Here is a 14,397-nt window from a genome sequence, read left to right as displayed (position 1 = left end):
ACCTAATTTAGCGCCACCCCCAAGATTGAAACTTTTGGATTTTGGTCATTCCTCCCCTAAAAAACACATTTTCCTGCTCTACGTCAAAATCACTCTCAATCCTCTTCACTCGCTCACTCTCTCTCACTCCTTTCAGTCTCTCTGCTGCATCCTGAAAAAGTAAACACAAGGGGATGGCACCAATCAATCCGGCCATTTCCCATATTACCCCAACAACCACACTAACCTATTTCCTCCTCCTCCTCCTCGCCACCACCACCACTACCACCCCAATTTTAGCCATAACCAATTTAACAGCCCTCCTCTCCTCCTTCCCTGACTTCTCCTCCTTCACTTCCCTCATCACCTCCATACCCTCTCTAACCTCAGACCTTTCTGACCGATCTGCCCTTACTCTCTTAGTCATTCCAAATTCTTACCTTTCCTCCTCTTTAGACCTCACGCGCCGCCTCTCTCCATCTGCCCTCGCCGACCTCCTTCGTTACCACATCCTCCTCCAATACCTCTCCTCGTCCGACCTCCACCAAGTTCCCCCGTCTGGGGCCCTCATTACCACCCTCTTCCAAACCACCGGCCGTGCCTCCTCTAACTCTGGCTCTGTTAACATCACTCGAAACCCAGTAACAAATGCAATCACTATCTCCTCTCCATCCCCATTTTCCTCCTCAAACGCCACGGTTTTGTCCTTGATAAAGACTCTTCCTTACAATGTTTCCATAATTTCAGTGAATTCTCTGTTAGTCCCATATGGTTTTGATTTGATGGCATCAGAAACAAGGCCTACATTGGGTTTGAATATCACTAAAGCATTACTTGATGGGCACAGTTTTATGGTCGCAGCTTCTTTGTTATCTGCTTCTGGAGTAGTACAGGAATTTGAAGCTGATGAAGGAGGAGCTGGGATAACTCTTTTTGTGCCTACAGATTCTGCTTTTTCAGATCTGTCGGCAACTGCTATCAGTCTACAGTCATTGCCAGCTGATAAGAAAGCTGATGTCTTAAAATTTCATGTCTTGCATTCCTATTACCCTCTGGGTTCCTTGGAGTCTATCGTTAATCCTGTGCAGCCTACATTGGCTACTGAAGATATGGGTGCTGGCAGTTTTACGCTGAATATTTCGAGGATTAATGGGTCAGTTGCGATTGACTCAGGGATTGTTCAGGCGTCTGTTACGCAGACTGTTTTTGACCAGAACCCTGTTGTCATTTTTGGTGTTTCGAAAGTGCTTTTGCCTAAAGAGATTTTTGGGAGGAATCCTGTGTTGACTAGTAAGCCAGGGAATACTGATATGGGAAATGCACAGCCGCCTGTTAGTGCTTTGTCACCAGAGAAGTCGCCGAAAATGCTGTCGTCTGCTCCAGGTGTTAGAGAAGAGATTAAGTCTGGAGTTGGAGGGTTGCAGTGGTTGAGTACTCTACATTTGCTTTGTGTTGTTTTTGTATGCAATTGTATTTAGTGGTATGTGTTTTAATTATTTTGCACTTGATAATCAAAGAAATTTTTTTTTTTTTGGGGAGGGGGGGGGGGGGTGTACACTTTATTGAATTGAATTTGGCTACAAAAGTAGCTTTTTTTGTGCTTTTCTTTGTATGTGGCACTGTAGAGGGAGATGTCTAAGTGTGAATTGTGTAGCTCCTTGAATAATTTATATCATAAGAGCATCATATTTTCTCTGGCAGTTCTGCACTTATTTTTTGGCACTTGTTATGAAAATTTGATAAGAGTAAATGGAGTTTTTTTTCATGATTTTGGGCCGCTTTTTATGTTCTGCGACAGTGTTGAACTTATTATGAGGTTTGAAACATTGAATTCTAACATTTGATATCTCCTTTATGTTTCACCTTTTCAAGCCATAACGGGTACTGATTTTTTTATGTCCAGACCAATCTCCTCGATGAGTTCTTCCCTAGTGCACCCTTGACAGCACATGCTTTATCCTAGAAATAACAAACAAATTGGTGTAGCAGCAGGGTATGCTTGTATGTTGCATTGTTGATCTCATTGGTACTTCTGTTTACTTTGATAGTGTATGATTGAGGAGAAATTTGAGTTTGCAAAATTACCGATTGTTGGCTTGTTTTGTTTGGGAGTTCCAAGTGAAGGCTTTGAATATGTCAAAGGCTTATGATTTTACTGGTAGCAAGTAGTTTTCCTACAATCAGTTTATGCAGCGATGAGAGCATCAAGTTGCAGGGGAGACAGCCTGGTTCTAGCTCCTATACTGGTGGTATCAACGACAATGAGGATTGCAAAATGCTAAGTAGATTTTAGGATTTGGGTGTGACCAGCTCCTTGTTGCCCAAATTCAAGTGTGAATGCATTCTCATCACTTTGGTCTTGATTTGGTGTGGTTATATTGGATTTTTCTTTGATTGAGGAAAAGAGGATCTTTCTAATCTTCTGTTGTTTTTAGCTTTTGGGTGAATTTACAAACAGATCAATGGTCACGGGCACCAGGGAGTCCGGTTTCAATTTCCTTGCATGCAAGGGCCAAGCAAGGTAATGCCTTCTGAATCTGATTAGGTATTATTGCTTTCTTTTTTCTTCTCTCTCTCACTCTGTTTTCTTTTCTTCTTCTTCTTTTTTTTCAATTCAACTGTGTTATCTGGCTGTTGGGTGTGCTATTGTAATTTACTGTTATTCCAGTTCAATAATGATTTGTTAATTGCTTTTACTTGATTGGTATCATTGCAGTCTTTAATCTGGTCAATAAGCACTCATCAAAATAAAACTATAGACCCGCTTCTCACAAGAACACTTTAAAAAAATTACAAGATGTTTCTTTTTAGTGTTGCAAGTCATTAATCATTGGAAGAAAACAATGTGAGGTTTGAAGTGAATGATGGTCATGGAACTAGAGGCTGGTTAGTTTCAAACTCATTCGTGCTCTCTCCATAACCTATTTATAGGATCATACTTTACTGATAAAAAATAAACATTTCTTAAATTTATTGATGACAATCCTATGAACCTGTTTTTGAAAAGCTCTAAGGGAAGGTCCTTGTGCTTGCTACAATAAATGCTGGTGGCTCAATTGGGAAATACTATTTGTTGGGGTTTCCATTCAGAAATAGTATTTTGGAGTAGTATAGAGGAGCTTAGAACTGGTTTTCTTTTGGCTTTAACTGATTTCCATTCTCAATCAATTTCTAGGTCTAGATTACAATTAGGGCAACTATGGTTTTATTTTTTCAAACCAAGATTTTTGCTGGTCATTTTTATTTTGATTCTGTGTTTATCAAGATATTGACCCATTTTGAAGTTTCATAGATCATGTCAAATTGTTTGATCTAGAGCATTCCCACTAGGATCTTGATAAGCATGAAGCACCATATTTTATGAAAGCAGTCTAGTTCTAGTTCAATGGGAGGTTTGGGTTAAGGAAAAGCAACCTTGTAATGACTGCAGATTTATTTGCTGAAGTGGTATAAAGTTAATCAGCCTAAGGGAAGCAGAGGTCTGGAGTTAAAGAAATAGGTAACCTTGTGCTGAAACTTCCATGATGAAATAAGAGGCATTATGAAATTAGCTTTCATGATAAAATGGAGCTGTGGATAGGGCTTCAATGCATAAGTACAATAGTAACTACCAAGAAAGTGTTCCGTGGTAGGACTGGGGTCAAAGGCTGTGATTCTCACCTGTGGAAGGGCATTTGGGTGTCTTGAGTAAACATGTGAGCAAGCACTGGAAGGATTGTGGGGAAGGGGCAATATTCACTTTCTGGTGAGATACATGGGTTGAGATAGAGGGCCCTATTGCTGACAATGAATTTCCATCCTATCCCAGAAGCTCGTTGGTATTCTAAAGCAGTGGAGTGGGTTGGTGCTGTTGGAGAATAGGCCTGGAACACGTTTTCCATTTGGTGCCTTGTGATCTTGCTCTGAAGATTTACTCATGAACCTCTCCTACAAAGCTGAAGAGAGGGACAGACAATTCCATGAAAGAACTGGCGATAGGAAGTTCTCTGTCAAGTTTGCTTATAACCTTCTTGAAGGAGATTTCTGGAGTAACTCAAGGTACAAGTGGAGGTTAGATTGGAAATGGAAAAGGCCACACAAGATTCTCTATATCTCCTGGCTGATACAGAACAAGAGATTGTCAACAAATGAGCTTTTAGAGGAACCTGGAATCTAACAGACCCTGTTACTTGACACCTGTGCATTACTAATGAGTGAAGAGGAGAACATGTGCGTAGGGACTGCTATTTGGCCAAGTGCTTGGTGCAGTCTTCTGGATGAGAAGGACAAGGTCACAATTTTTTTTTTTTTTTTTGAGAAGGATCATAGTGAATGGTTGTATTATAAGCGTAGAGAAGTGTGTGACAAGGCCATGGTTGAAGATTGGGCTCTCGTCTTTGAAGTCACATGCTGGCAATATTGGAGATGGATGAATGGTTATATATTTAACAATATTCTGGTGGATAGCAAGCTAGCCGTCTTCAAGTTTCACAGGTTTTTTGCAGAAGTTAAGCTGGCCGACTCTATTAACTTCTTTGAAGCCAACAAGAAAGGATATAGACTTACTGGCTAGCAACAACTGCAAAAAGGATGGATGAAGTAGAATGCTGATGCGATAGTATTGCTAATTTTTTATGTGATTGCAGCGACATCATCTTTGGTATGTTTCCTGCTCTTGTGGTTTTCTAACCTAGCTGAAGTCACTGCCATCATCAAGGCTTTAGTGATTACTGCTTTAAATCATCTGCTGCTTCACTATTTGATTCTGGTGGAATCTGACTACTATTGTTATTAGTTTGGTTTAATTAAGAATCGGATTGGCCTTGGACGTATCATCAAGTGTTTCTCACCATTTACCCTTTAGGAAGATCATTCCAGAGAGTCTTTTCTGTCATGTCTAGCTTGAAGCCAATTTTTTTTGCAGACCATCTTGCTGTACTAGGAGTTGCTAGAAATGCTGATTTATACCCTAGGTTTGATTCTGATGATTGCTTTAATCTTGTCCCAGTTCTGCTGCAAGGAAGGTACTGCTGTTTCATTGGAGTTGGATCTACTCTTTTGGCTTCTCTGGCATCTTTTGGCTACTCCTGTGAGTTTGCTGATTTTTGGGTCTAAAGATTGTTAGTTTATGTGCTCTTTTGCTGCTGGAACTCTTCCGCTGCTGAATTTCCAGGAGCTCTGCAATGCATCCTAATCCTGCTTGTTTTCATGCACTTTATGTCTCTAGACTTTTTCTGTCACTAATATAGCATCTCTGTCTGTATCCATTTCTATTCTGGTATCGTTTAATCTTTGGTTTGATGGCGGGCTGCTGTCATTGATTTCTCTAGTGTGCTTCTTGATCACCTGGGTGATGTTTGGAGAAGTTTCTAATTGAATGAGGATGCTCCTGATTATTTTTGTTGACCTAGTGTTTTTGGAGGTTTAGGTTGCCCAAACAATTTTCGAGGCTCTTCAATGTCAGTGTCTTCTTTTATTAGTTTCTTCATCATTTTGTGATAGCTTTTGTGTTGATACTCGCGGTCTCATTTTTGTCCAAGCTTTTGTGTTTTTGTTTATTAATGTTTACTTGGTGCCTTATTTATAATATTTCCTCTGGTTGATCAAGAAAAGAAAATAACTAGGCTACCGAGGGGGCTTGTAGGGTAAACCCAGTATGGTAGATGTAGGAGGCTTAATCAGGCACCAACGTGGTGCTCGGTGAAGTGGTTTGCATAGAAGAGAGCCTGTGTTTTTGGCAGCTGAGGTGGATATGAGCAGTTCTGACAGGCTTAGAAATGGCTTGGAATTTACAGGTTTCAAACATTGATCCTTTGAAGTAGGAAGGTGCTCGATCTTCAAGGCATTCCTTTCCCATTAGTCCTGAAATCACGAGCAAGTTACCTATATTCTGTATTGATACAAACTATTTTGATTAAGAAAAAAACCTTATTTCAATCTCTTTTTTCAAAAATGTTATCGAAAAAATTTAAAGGTTTTTTTTATTTTTTTTATGTTTTTAGATTTTGTTAAGTGTTGATAACATAAATAAATTTTAAAAAATAAAAAATATTATTTTAATATATTTTTAAATAAAAAAATACTTTAAAAAATAATCATTATTATAATATTAAAAAAATCTTCCCGTCATCACAAGGGAGCAATGAGATCAATAATGCAAAGATCATTCAATGTCCAGCACATTTGACATTATATTTGATTCCCTCACTTTTTCTCCGTGTGTGTGTATATATATATATATATATATATATATATATATATATATATATATATATATATATATATATATATCTTGAATATTTTAAAAAAATCATTTATAATTTTGTTTAAGGTTGTCAGTCATCTTAATAGTTGTCTTTTCACTTCAAGAAGAAGAAAAAATGATAACAAGAAAAAACCCAACCGAGCTACGAGTCTTAGAATTTAAAATAAATAAATAAACAGAGACTCTGTGAAAATTAGCTTTTTGATTTTAATTTCCATTAATTAGGGGTTCCGCTAATTACACAAAGCTCCCTTATTCTCTACAACTTAGTTTAGGCCACAGTATTAAAGATTATTTTCAATTCGGCCCAAACCACAACACAACAGAATCCACTGTACTTGTGCATACACAAGTACAACTAACCTAGGCTAGGCAGGCGGCCTCAGTGCTAACGTAGAGAGAGAGAGAGAGAGCTTTGAGAAGATGGGTTCTACTGTAAACTCAAAATGGTTGCCTGTGACAACCACCATAACTGTGGCACTTGCACTTCTTTCTGCCTCAACAGCAGCTATCTCTCGTACTCTTCCCTTCTTTTCATGTCTTCTATGAATTTACTGTATACTAGGTATGGACTGTACACTGAAGCTTTCTTTCTTTCAGTTTATTTTTGTAGAAAGAAATCAAAAGTTTTGTATTCAAAGATTCAAGAACTTGAGATTTCTCTCAATTCTTGTATGCAAAAAAGTGCTGCTGAGAGACAAGGTCGAATTAGAGCCCAACAGGTCTCTTTTTTAATCTATGCACTGAGCCCTTTCTCTTATTATATTGTCTTATTGTTGTGACCATTGATAAAATTGGTGCTCCTTGTTGGTTTTGTAGGATTTGAGGAAGGCCTTAGCACAACCCAAGTCTGAGAATTTGGAGCAGGCTTCTTATCCCATGACCCCTATTGGAGTTGTTCAGTCCTGCTTCTCAACCAGGTAATCTTCCTCGTTGATCCAAATTAGAGATTGTTTATCCATTCTTCATGTGGTACAGCAACCAAGTGAAGTAAGGGTACAAGAAAGCTACAAATTGACACTCTCAGATAATTTTTAGGAGGAATAGAAGTATATAAGTAGACAAGAGATTCGTTTCATTGATTACTTAAGCAATCGCAACTGCCATGGCTGTTCTCCATGGAAAGCAGAAACTTTTCTGAATACTGCATCCCTTCAACGCTCTCCCAGACTCAAATAACAGGAAATTTTTCTTACTGCATTGTAACGAAACACTTTCATTTTGGTTTTTGATATCTGAATGGTTCTTGTTAAGAAGGAATCGATTTTGTTTTTGCGTATCTGACCGTCTCCCTTTTAGATCTCCTAAGTTCACCAAGTCCATCATTTGAAGTCCAAATTCATGATTGATTTCTGTCATTATGAATCCTGTATACTGAGCACATTGTTCTGTTCTCCAATCTATGCTTAATGCTGACACAAGTTGAATTCCTATTTTGAAATTTTGTACTTTTTATGCGCGCATGCTCAGGCAAAAAACTTGGAAAGTCTCTGCATTTATCTATGCTTTTGCAAATGGTTGTTCATGAATAGAAGCCAACTCACTCATTATTGGTGCAGAAATGGGACTCCAAGGCAACCCTTACTCGTACCTCTTGCTAGGGCATGCTTAGTCTTTGACTCAGCTCGGGTTCCTCCAGCATCCCTTGAGGGTTTTGTAGAATATTCTCATTGCTGGATTATATATGTGTTTCATTTGAATACAGATTTGGTGAAGTTATGGAAGCATCCGTCCAGATCAAAGTTTAAGGCTAAGGTAACCGTTGCTACTAGATATATTGTATAGTTTGATTTCTATTTAAGATTGTTCTTATATGAAGTTTCTACAAAAGTATGGCTGGTTGGATAGGTTAGAGTACCAAGACTGAAAGGAGGAAGGATGGGAGTCTTTGCTACAAGATCTCCACATCGCCCATGCCCTATTGGGCTCACTGTTGCAAAGGTAGGATAATTTTTTTTACATGCTTCTAGCTGTGTTGCATATGCTGATGGAAAAATTAGAATAAATGTATCTAGATTGGGGTAGATTAATATCAAGGCTCATTGATATGGGAAGGGAATAATCAAACTTCTTAAAACTAGTTCCTGTTTTTTCTTACTTGTGCAAATGGGCAGCACTCCCTTGGTTCCTGCATTTATGGATTTTATTCGATTCTCACCAATAAAAGATTTCTGGGAAACTAGATGCATTTCATCCTCATGTTTGGAGTGTCACACTGAATTTTGCACCACATGGTGCTTTTTCTTAATGAAATGTTAGAACTTGCAGAAAAAGGAAATTCCTTTACTTAGCAATTGGTAACAATATCCGTTGTTTACTTTAGGTGGAGGCTGTACAAGGAAACATGGTTCTTCTATCTGGTGTTGACCTGGTTGACGGGACAGTAAGTTTCCCATGTTTTTTCTTTCCTAGTCACACTGCCTTTGATTGATATCTTTCCTCTTTCTTTTAGCATTATCCTGAATAGAATGCATATGCGTGGTTTCCATGATATTTGTTGTACTCATTGTGCTACTTTTATTAACAGCCAATACTAGACATCAAACCATATCTACCATACTGTGATAGCATCCAAGGGGCAGCAGTGCCGGATTGGGTAATGGTAATACCACAATACAACTTTACCATATTTTAATCTTGAATGCAGTTTTAGGAAAATGATGATGCATTATGTTGTGAATTTATTTCCTATAATAAAATCCTAGTCTTGATTCTTGAAAGTGACAACTGCAGCAAGCATTATTATACTATAAGCTGTAAAGTTAGAGCTATAGAAGGTTACGTTGATGAACAATTTCCAGATATATATAAGTAATGCTGCATGTCCTTCTCAAAGGACCACTCCCCAAGTCTGATGCATATTTTTCTCATTGAGCTTGTCCTTTTCCCGTTCACTTGTTCCCCTATCACATTGGAATAATGGCTAATTTTTGTACAGGTGGACAATATGTTAGCAGTAGCTTCTGTTAACTTTTCTGAGGGCTTCTCTTCGTCACTATCTGATTGTTGGGAAACAGCAGTAAGTGATTCATAACTACTTGAAATATTAAGCATTTGTATCTTCAAATTCATATGATTAGCTTAGATTTCTTTTCTTTTTCTGGGTTTTGCCATTTCTTCTGTCTATGTTGTCTACTATCTGTTCATCTTTAGAATTCACTAAATTACCTCGTCCATAGCAGTCTATTATGGTAGAACTAACTGCCAAATTAAACATCATAGTAATGTCTCACCAAGAAAGTTTTTTATCTATAAATGGCTAAGATTACAGAGAGGTACTGACCAAGCATGTGAGAGAAGCAGGGCAAAAGGTGCTAAATCAGAGAACATCTCACTTCAAAAAATTTCTCTTATGATTAAAGTGACAACAAGCAAAGTTTTTTGTTTATTTTATAGTCCTTGCAAATAATAGAATCGAATGGGTAGATAACCCATGGTTGTTAGGTTGTGCAAGTAATTGCAATGAAATGAATTTATATAAATAAATTTAGGGAAAGCAACAAATAAGTCCTGCAACTATGTTTTTATACTTGGAAGTGCTTAACCTTTCTTATTGTTGGCCTCCATCCAGGTCAACCATCTACAACAATTAAATTGTCAATGAACCACATTTTCACATTTACCTTCATTATCCTACTATCAAAGCCCCAAATTGCAACTCTAAACACCGAAGTTCAAGTGAGCATGGCACAAGTGTGGCATGTTTCATCAAACAAGAAAAACATAAAACTTATTTCAGGAAAAAATATGCATATTTTGGAAAAATGTGATTCTTTTTTGGGCAGGATAAAGGATGCACTAGAGAAAAATGTGGCCCCTTGATGATTTTTGTTGTTTGTAATAGACAGTCTAGGATGGAGCAACAACATTAAAAAAAATTGGAAAGCCCCAGCTGCAATCCCAAAATTGGCCACACTCTGTCCGGTTTCCATTCTCCTCGCCCAAATCATCTCCATCTTCTTCGTTTCAGAATAGTGAAATATACCTTTGATAGAGAGAAACATGAACACCGTTGTGACATTTGATTTTGGAGTGCTTATGTGAACAATGAAGAATTATGAATTAAAAAACCAAACATGAATCCATTCTATTAAATCTTTGGTGATCTGAATTTGATAGCAATTCTTCCATGGAAATTCATTGCAATTGATTCCTTAGGGATAGATTATATGACTTCATTACTTGTTTTTAGATGTTTACTTTTAACAATGTCCATGTTGAAGTTCTCTCGTACTTTTAACTATTACTGTCAATCCCATTGTGTAATATTTTTTCTTCAACCATGTATTATTGAAGTTTTAAATGTTGAGTGATCAGTTGCAAAAAGGTGCAATACTAATTGAGCAAAATGAGTTCCTCCATATTAGAAACTCTACCTTGGTCTTTCTTTTTACTTTTTGTTCTTTAAATATGTCCTGATCAGGATAGCCGTGCTTTTGTTTTGTTCAGAAAAAGAAGTCGCTCTATGCATCACCAGATGAACTTCAATGCTTAATCAAGCAGGTGCTTTCATGGGATATTCGATCAATATCTCAACGAAATCAACCACATGATCCCCTTATTAAGACGGGAAATGGGGAAGCACCACATAGTGCTCTTGATTCAAACCAGAACCAAGATCAAGAAGCTTCGGACAATGAAAACAGCCAGGTTTGTCATCCTTCTGGGGATGTAACATACCACTTAATTTTGGAAGGAATGGATGTCTCATACAGAATTGATTTCAATGGCAATGTAATTGTAGAGAATGTTGTAGTTTCATCTGGCATTCTGAATGGTAATCAAAACCGTAGCAGTTTCTTAATGTGGAGAGACGAGCTCAGTTAACCAAACTATCTTCAGCTTTTTCCTTGCAGTTCCTGTAGCTGCAATTGTAGTAACTACATATGATGGCTGCAGAATTTCTTCCTTGCTGAGCCAGATTTGAATTGATCTGGTTCATTGGATTATGTTAATTATTTCTAGTTTTGCAGATACTATTTTTGATGGCTTTCATGCTTGGAAGAGCTATAAACCAATCTTCTTCTTCCCATTTCAGGTAGAAGCTATAAATTAGTTAAAGGCCTCGTTTTGCCATCCTTTCTCGAATACAACTTATTATAATATTAATGGCGCTTTTTCCTTAATTCTGTTATTCTATCTTGAAGCTAACAGCTTTTAATAGCCTGCCACTTCACTCCTTAAAAGCACTTGTATGAGGAGATGGAACGCTATAGCTCTCAGCTGCATTTGGACGACATATTTTAAAAAAATACTAAGACTGCGATGTGTTGCCGTATTGGAATTATTGAGAAGAAGAAATACCAAACGAACTCGATAACCTAACCTATTAAATTTACAACTTGAATTATAAGATTATAATTATCTATATGGTGGTCATTGAGAGTGTTTGGAAATACAGGTTAACCTGTATTTTTAAAAAATTCAAAAAGAATTTTTGCTAAAAATTAATTATTTTTATATATTTTAAATAATTTTAATATGCTGATTTTAAAAATAATTTTTAAAAAATAAAAAATATTATTTAATATATTTTAACATGAAAAATTAACCATAACCACACTTTAAAACAAACTCAGAACAAGCTTAAGTCTAGCAGCCCTTCTCTCATGTTAGCCATTTCTCTCCCCTTTCATCTAATTTTTTGGGCAAGATTTACGTAACAAAACGTAGTCTATAAAATTTAGGTAGAACAATAAAGAAGAATTAATCTATAAAAAGAACCAAAATATTTTATTTTATTTTAGATTTTAAGGCATGGTGTTAAGTCCTATAATTCTAACAATATCATACCAAAAGAAGATAAACTCATCAGTAAAGAAACTTGGAAAATATAAAACAGAAATATTTCTTTTTATTAATTTAATCATTCTATAGCTCAATTAAATGAAACAAGATGGATGCTCGGGAGCTAAAGGACAATTTCTTAAATATATTTAAATTTTATTGTGTAATAATGAAAATATAAATAAACAAAAAGAGTAAGGGGCAGATAAGGTTGAATACCTTTCTGAAATGTCAACAAGAACACCTTTTTTTTCTTTTTCTTCCCAGCCCACATCCTTTAAAGTGAAAACACAAACCAACAAAGCCAGAGCACTTATAGTGTTAGGCATTGTGGCTGCATGTATGGTTAAGGGCCAGCCATAATGACAAATGTTTGGTTATATATTTTTTGAGTTTTGTTTTGATGGACCCACAAAAATGTGAAAAATCAGTATCTCTTTAAAGTGAACACAAACCAAAAAAGCCTGACTGACACAAATCAAGGAAGAAGAAATAAGAGATGTAGCAAAAGGGAAAAGATTTGGTACAATTGAATGTTAAAAAGATTATGGGCTATAGCACTGCACAAATTTAAAAGGAACAGTTCAAATGAAAAGCATGGTAGTGTTGGACACTACAGTTGGAAAGTGTCTTTGAAAAATTTATATTTATATTTTTTTGTTTTAAATTAATATGTTTTTGATGTTTTTAGATCATTTTGATGTGCGAATATCAAAAATAATTTTTAAAAATAAAAAAAATATTATTTTAATGTGTTTTAGAATGAAAAGTATTTTAAAAAGCAATCATTACCATACTCTTAATATATGTTTGGCAGTATGGTAGTGGTTGCTTTTCAAATAACTTTTCGTGCTGAAATTCATGCCAATAATTTTTTTTACTTTTTTAAAAAATTATTTTTAATATTAGCACATCAAAATGATTCAAAACATAAAAATATATTAAATTTTGATAAAAAAAATTAAATGTTTTTGATGACCCTCAAAAAACCCCTAAAAATAATAACACGGTGAGACGTAAGCGAACTTAAAAGGGAGAAGCACCTGCAAATCAAAATAATAAATAAAGGAAGTTGTTAGTAATAATTCAAAGAAAATAAGCGATAATCAAGAAGCCCACTAAGGGACCGTTTGGGAACGCGGCTGCGGCCGCGTTCCCAAAAAATTTGAAATTTTTTTGTTTTTTTTTTTTTGCTAAAATTTAATATGGTTTTGTACGTTTTGGATCGTTTTGATGTGCTGATGTCAGAAATGATTTTTAAAAAATGAAAAAACATCGTTGGCATGCATTTTAGCACGAAAAGTTATTTGAAAAGCACCCGCAACCACACTGCCAAACACGCTCTAAATTGCAAGGTAATTTCACATCGAAGATGCCAGGGTTGTGCTGAGGAATCGGAAAAAAAAAAAGACAACTTCATTTTCAAAGTAACAGGACATCAATAATATAAAGTAGATGTGGTTGAAAAGAAAAGGAAAAAAAAAAAAAACATTGATGTAAGACTTACCTTGTTTGTGAAGAACAAACTAAGAAAATTCAATCGTAACCCTAAAATTCTAAGAAGCGCAAAAAAAAATTGGGAAGTGCAAGCCCTATCCAGTCTCTGGTCACAAACCAATGAAATTCAATTTGTGGCCTTTTTTAAATTTTAAAAAATCAATTAATCACTCGGAGGAGAGAAAGATCAAATGAATTCTTTCACTTTTTTAAATTTTTTGCTTGATCTAGATAAGATATGTATTAAAAAAGACCTCTTATGATCTAATTCAGTTCTCACTGATCCCCTTCACAGTGTTAATGGCCTGATCTACAACTTTTATAGGCACCTTAAAAGATGAAAAAGACTATTCAAGAGGGTTTAGAGAAAAAAATTAGGTACATTAAAGAATCAATTATGAAAGAGAAAGAGAGAGAATTGATTTCTTTGAATTTTTTCTAGAGATTGTTAGGAGGGTGCTATAAAAAAATTAGATGTTCAAAAAAAAATCTCAACATTAACATCTCTATAATAAATAAAGATGTTTTTCGAGAGGATTCATAAACCTAAAATCTTGTAAATTGCAACGATATCATTTTTAAAGTATAAAAGTAAAAATTAAACAAAACTTTAATATCAATAAAATTTAAAAAGTGTCATTTTTTACGAGAAATTAATAAAGTGAAAGACCATTTCTTTTTGTTTTTTTGGTAGTAGTAATAATAATAATAATGATTTTTTTTATAAAAAAGCCATCATCTCTTAATTTAGTTTCTTTTATAATAAAAAAACAAAAGGAGAAATAATATATTTGACTTTGGACTGAGTGACTTCTCTTGAAAAGTGTTAGAGAAAAAGAGTTTTTTTAAAAACAATCTCTATTGTGTTATTACAACAATAAATGAAAGAT

At 35.6% G+C, this 14,397-nt stretch overlaps 2 protein-coding genes across 4 annotated transcripts; both read left to right on the top strand.

The window, feature by feature from the left end:
- Window positions 1-3: 3 nt before the first annotated feature.
- On the top strand, window positions 4-1,679 carry LOC133674547 (fasciclin-like arabinogalactan protein 4). The gene has a single exon (XM_062095724.1). It carries the CDS (start codon window positions 174-176, stop codon window positions 1,455-1,457), a length of 1,284 nt encoding a protein of 427 aa, XP_061951708.1. The 5' UTR covers window positions 4-173; the 3' UTR covers window positions 1,458-1,679.
- A 148-nt stretch (window positions 1,680-1,827) lies between these two features.
- On the top strand, window positions 1,828-11,181 carry LOC133674548 (uncharacterized). Of its 3 annotated transcripts, XM_062095726.1 has the most exons (11): window positions 1,828-2,500; window positions 3,410-4,618; window positions 4,967-5,047; window positions 6,824-6,945; window positions 7,043-7,143; window positions 7,783-7,978; window positions 8,072-8,164; window positions 8,547-8,606; window positions 8,751-8,825; window positions 9,162-9,242; window positions 10,673-11,181. In XM_062095726.1, exons 4-11 carry the CDS (start codon window positions 6,898-6,900, stop codon window positions 11,048-11,050), a joined length of 1,032 nt encoding a protein of 343 aa, XP_061951710.1. In that variant the 5' UTR covers window positions 1,828-2,500; window positions 3,410-4,618; window positions 4,967-5,047; window positions 6,824-6,897; the 3' UTR covers window positions 11,051-11,181. The 3 variants fall into 3 exon arrangements, with proteins under 3 accessions (XP_061951710.1, XP_061951709.1, XP_061951711.1); XM_062095725.1 differs by lacking the exons at window positions 1,828-2,500; window positions 3,410-4,618; window positions 4,967-5,047 and adding an exon at window positions 6,524-6,740; XM_062095727.1 differs by lacking the exons at window positions 1,828-2,500; window positions 3,410-4,618; window positions 4,967-5,047; window positions 6,824-6,945 and adding an exon at window positions 6,649-6,788.
- The last annotated feature ends 3,216 nt before the right edge of the window (window positions 11,182-14,397 follow it).

The sequence above is a fragment of the Populus nigra genome, chromosome 15 (genome assembly GCF_951802175.1).
Source record: "Populus nigra chromosome 15, ddPopNigr1.1, whole genome shotgun sequence".
Lineage (NCBI taxonomy): Eukaryota > Viridiplantae > Streptophyta > Magnoliopsida > Malpighiales > Salicaceae > Populus > Populus nigra.
The sequence above is the reverse complement of the archived record's forward strand: the minus strand, read 5'-3'. Positions and strand labels throughout refer to the sequence as shown.